Source organism: Capsicum annuum, chromosome 4, assembly GCF_002878395.1.
Source record: "Capsicum annuum cultivar UCD-10X-F1 chromosome 4, UCD10Xv1.1, whole genome shotgun sequence".
Taxonomy (NCBI): Eukaryota; Viridiplantae; Streptophyta; class Magnoliopsida; order Solanales; family Solanaceae; genus Capsicum; species Capsicum annuum.
In genome coordinates, this window is record NC_061114.1 from 3,767,970 (window position 1) to 3,772,825 (window position 4,856).

General features: G+C 36.8%; 1 protein-coding gene across 1 annotated transcript; it reads right to left on the minus strand.

Moving 5' to 3' along the window:
- Positions 1–492: 492 nt before the first annotated feature.
- Positions 493–4,524, minus strand: LOC107868363 (sodium/calcium exchanger NCL2; the record flags this gene model as incomplete). Its single annotated transcript, XM_047410593.1, is given in 6 exon segments — positions 493–798; positions 1,899–2,160; positions 2,754–2,905; positions 3,539–3,797; positions 3,949–4,094; positions 4,351–4,524. Coding segments are annotated over 6 exon segments (1,299 nt in total), but the record flags the coding sequence as incomplete, so codon positions are not given.
- Between the last annotated feature and the right edge of the window lie 332 nt (positions 4,525–4,856).

A 4,856-nucleotide genomic window follows, 5' to 3' on the forward strand; every position in this document is an offset into this window, starting at 1 on the left:
AAGCCGGGGTGTTTAGTTGCTAGTTGAAAAGTAGTCCTAACAAAAAGCATTTTTAAAAAGAGCTAAGTATCCATTACCCCCCTCGAACTATGGTCAAAGTTGCTACAACACATTCCAACTTTACAGGGATCCTATTACCCCTCTGAACTCAATTTTAGCATATTTTTGGCATCCTTTTGTGCTGACGTGACACCTTTATTACACAAAATGGGGTTCACGTCAGCTAAAATGATTGACAAAAGGTTCCACTTCAGCATAAAAGGGTGACAAAAATACGCTAAACCTGAGTTGGGAGGGTAGTAGGACCCCCGTGAAGTTGGAGTGTGTCGTAGCAAATTTGGTCATAGTTCAGAAGGTACTAGATGCTCCACTCCTTTTAAAATAAACAAATTTTGAGAGCCTGAATAAAAACAGGCTATTATAATACTGTAGCTCCACCCCTGGCCCTGACAATTCTAGTTATGTGAGAGAAAGAGAAAGAATTAAACTTACCTCAGAGAATGTCAAAGAAGAAGTTTTTGAGCTCTTCTGACTGGCTGGAAAGATTGCTGCTAGTGCCATTCTTGCATTTAGAGCCAATGGTACTATCACAAAGGGGATGAGAAAAGAAGGCATTCCAATAGCTTCAGACAAATTTTCAATACTTTTTACTAGTGGTTTTGCGCAAAATGTCAGCATTGCAATCCCCAAAATCACTTCAAATATAGACTTGTTAAAAGCCCATGTCAACAACTTATAGTTGATCTTTCCATCTTTTTCCACCTCATACACCAATTTTTCGACTTCACCCCACATAATCTACACACAATAAGACCACTTTAAGGCAATCGTGAGGAGGAGCCTTTAGAAAGAAAATGAATCAAGTGAAGGATAAACGTATGTATGAATACATATTCATGTTGTTTCTATAAAAAAATTTAGAAAAATTAGTGTGAATTGATTCTACATTGAAGAACGAAAAATCATTGATATTCTTGGTATCTTTAAGAGATAAGCATCCAGTTCCCCTTGAACTATGGTCAAAGTCGCTACGACACACTCTAACCACACATGAGTCTAATTACCTCCTGAACTCAATTTGTGTATTTTTGATACCCGTGCCGACGTAACACCTTTATTACATAAAATGGGGTCCACATAAAGGTGCCAAGACATCTAAAAAGGTTGATAAAAGGTGCCACATCAACACAAAAAGGTGGCAACAATATGCTAAAATTGATTTCGGGGTAATAGGTCTCCGTAAAGTTAGAGTGTGTGGTGGCAAATTTGATCATAGTTCAGGGTGTACTATACTAGATGCTTTACTCTATCTTTAATAAGTAAAGCAGACAAAACTATATATAGGTCCTTAGTAGCATTGACCAAGAAGAAGGATATGGATAAAAGAACACAAACATTTAGCTCTATCGTAGTCCTTAGTAGATAACTTTAGCCTACGATAATTCGTACATCAGAACAGATGACGATCATGCTTGTTCAATATATCTCTTTCATCTTGGATTCCTAAGAAACGAAAGGTTTGGCTACTATTTTTCATATGATCTCCTCTTACAAAAACAACAACAACATACACGGTATAATCCGCAAATGGGGTCTCGTGAGGGTGAAGTGTATGTAGAGAGACTGTTTCTAATAGATCCTCATGTCAACTATGATCTTCTCTTATAGATAGACTATCAAAAGTGATACCTAACAATCAAATTTTCTACAAAAGATGATGTAGAAAAGGAGCTTTCATAATTTAGAATGTCATTCCGATCCTTAAAGGTTGAGTTTTTGCTATTTGAGAAGTATGAAAAAGGTCAATCTCTCCTATTGAGTCTCGTAAAGATGCAGAGTATTTCTTTGCATATGTATATTTGTCAAGATGGAAGTAGGAAAAATATTGTTAATTTTACCTTGTCATATTCATCGATGGCCCTCTTCTTGTCCTTGCAGTTAGTAACACGAATAGCCTCATTGATCCATCTAGTCATTCCATCGACAAACTCAGGTTCATCAATCATGTCATTACGATCTGTATCAAAATCTTTCATCACCTTCGTGACTGAATCATCACTATTTAGTTGCACTTCACCATATTTGACTGAACGTATTAATTTTTCCAATTCTTTCCGTGTTATGGAATTGTTCCCGTCAGTATCATACTGATGGAAGATTCTGCAAGCATTACAAACCAAGATGAGGAACAGATAGGTCTAAGACTTTTTTTATCTTTATTTGGTTGTGTTCGGTATGACAGAAGTCATTTTTCAGGACAGTAAATGTCCCATGAGAATGTCATTTCTGTTCCTACCTATGGTTTTGTGTAGTTGTATTGTCGTGTTATTTTGTTGTAGTAACTTTTTCGCTATTATCTGTTGTTTTCGTTACTATATAGTGCTTCTTGTACTTTCATTACAGTCTTTTTTAGAATATTTTTGTCTTGATCCAGGGGTCTATCGTAAACAACCACTCTACCTCACCTCTGAGGTAGAGAAATAATCTGTGTGCGCTCTAACACATGGACATTATTACTAATCTTTAGTACTCCAAAGTTTCATAAGAACACTCTCCCGTTACACTTTTTACGAAAGTATATTTTCTGCTCGCCAACTAAACCCTGGATGACATTTTCCATGAAAAACATATTTTATGAAAAATGACTTCCTTCATACCAAACACGTGTGATCTTTTCTAAGGCGTTTCCTCTTATCGTGTGAAAGGAACTTACTCTTTTATATGTTTCCTCTTATCGTGTGAAAGGAACTTACTCTTTTATACGTTCAATGTTGGGAGTTCCATCGTCTTTGAGAAAGTGTTCAGCTTCTAATGCTTGGCTTTCCACATGCTTCAAGATTTTTGCCATTAGTTTTTCAATTTCAGCTATTTCATCCCTTTGCTTCTTAATAAACGGCTGAACAACCTGTTGACATATTGATATGTTCTCAGACAATGTAAAAAATAAATATACTATCACCAGAGACAGACTCAAGATTTGAAGATGACTGCAGCATCACCACTATCTTTTTTTTATTTTTACAGATAAAACATGACACCGTTATCTTTAATATTGTCATGGAGAGAGAAACTGATTGAGCCTTTTTGAGGTAGGGTAGTGGCGGAGTGGGATTTGAACCTAAGTCATCACACACAGACACAGAGGCGCTAAGCTATGTTGCCTCTTCAAAAATGTTGATGGATGCGTGTCGGATCTTTCAAAAGTAGTGCATTTTTGAAGGATCAGCCCCGGATGCGACAACACTTTTGAAGAGTCTGAGCGACATAGGAGCTAAGTAGCGAATTCCACCAGTGCCCCAGCGGGCCTTTGTGTTTCAAGGTGCCAAACGATATATCCAAAATTAACAGGTACGGTGACTCTCTTCTTGACCCCTTTTCCTTTCATATAGGTCTGCCCTTAGTGATCACCTGGTAAAAAACTACGCCACTTGCTATAACAGGTTAAATTACATAGGCAGATCTTTACACTTGAGCGTACACAACTATGCAAGGGGAAAATGAGAGATTTTAGAAGATATTACTGTAAGTTTTTGCTTGCCTTATTCAAAATCCTTCTGGTGGTAGAATCATCACTTTTAGCTAACATCTTAGCTTCTTCTATCCATATTTTGTATCCTTCTACAAACTCTTCCAAATCGATTTTCTGGTCATTGTTACGGTCAAAAACCGCCAATATTTTGGAAATAGCATAATTTTTGTCAACCTTAACTTTCCCAGATTGCATATCAATAACCAAATTTTCCAACTCAACAAGGGTTATGCTTTTGTTTGCATCCTTATCTGTCTCGAAAAATAGCCTGCAAAGTTTATATTTAGCGCGAACTGTTGAGAAAATAATTAAACAAATAAAAGTGTTCTCTCTCTAACAACTTATGCATTGAGATGAGATGGCCACATGCTTTAACATGGTATTAGAACAAGCAGAAGTCTTGGGACATGCGAAACTACCTTTCGATGACCTGAATATCAGGTCGCCCTTGTTCATCAACGAGCTTTCCTTTTGCATGCCTTTGCACATGTTGGAGAAAAGCAGCTAGCAGGTTCTCATATTTCGAATATTCTAAACTTCTTTTTTGAATCCATGGATCCCAAAGCTATGAAGAAAACAAGAAGTTGAAAAATTTTCAAGTCAATAAGAGAATAAAGTCTCACAACAAACGAACATCATATATGAATGTGTTTTAAGTTATCACAGCCCCTTAAGGTGTGACCCTTTGCCGAACTTTATATGAATGTGGGATGCTTCGTGCACCAATTGAGCTTTTTATGTCATACAACACTCATAGAGTTTCATGGTAACATTTTGTTCTTCACCGCGTTTGATGTTCGTTCTAAATTTTGAATAATTACCTGATAAGTGAAGTATGACAGCAAAAATATGCCTGATACTACAAGTGCGGTGTAGATCACAATACGTCTTCGCAAGTATGTGTTGAAAGCATTAACAAGCTCCACCAGAGCAAATGGGATCAAGGAGAGAAGCATAATTCCCGCAGTGTAATTAGTCTCTTTGTCAATTGTAACACCGTTATCTGTAAATATTGAAGAACTTAAGATCCCAACTTAGGATTCAATACTTAATCCCTAACTTGTAAAGGTAGAAAGGTTGTTTCCGATAGACCATCAGCATAAGTAAAGCATATCAAAGCAGGTTTGAACAGGAAATATAGTAATGAAGAAGTTATTTCAAAATAACAGAGAAAAGTTATGTTGAAATAACAAATAATGCAATAACCGAAGCAAAGGAAACAATACGTAATACTAAGCATCCAGTACCCCCGAACTATGGCAAAGTTGCTATCACACACTCCAACTTCACACAGGTCCTATTACCCACCTTTTGTCAACCTTTTCAG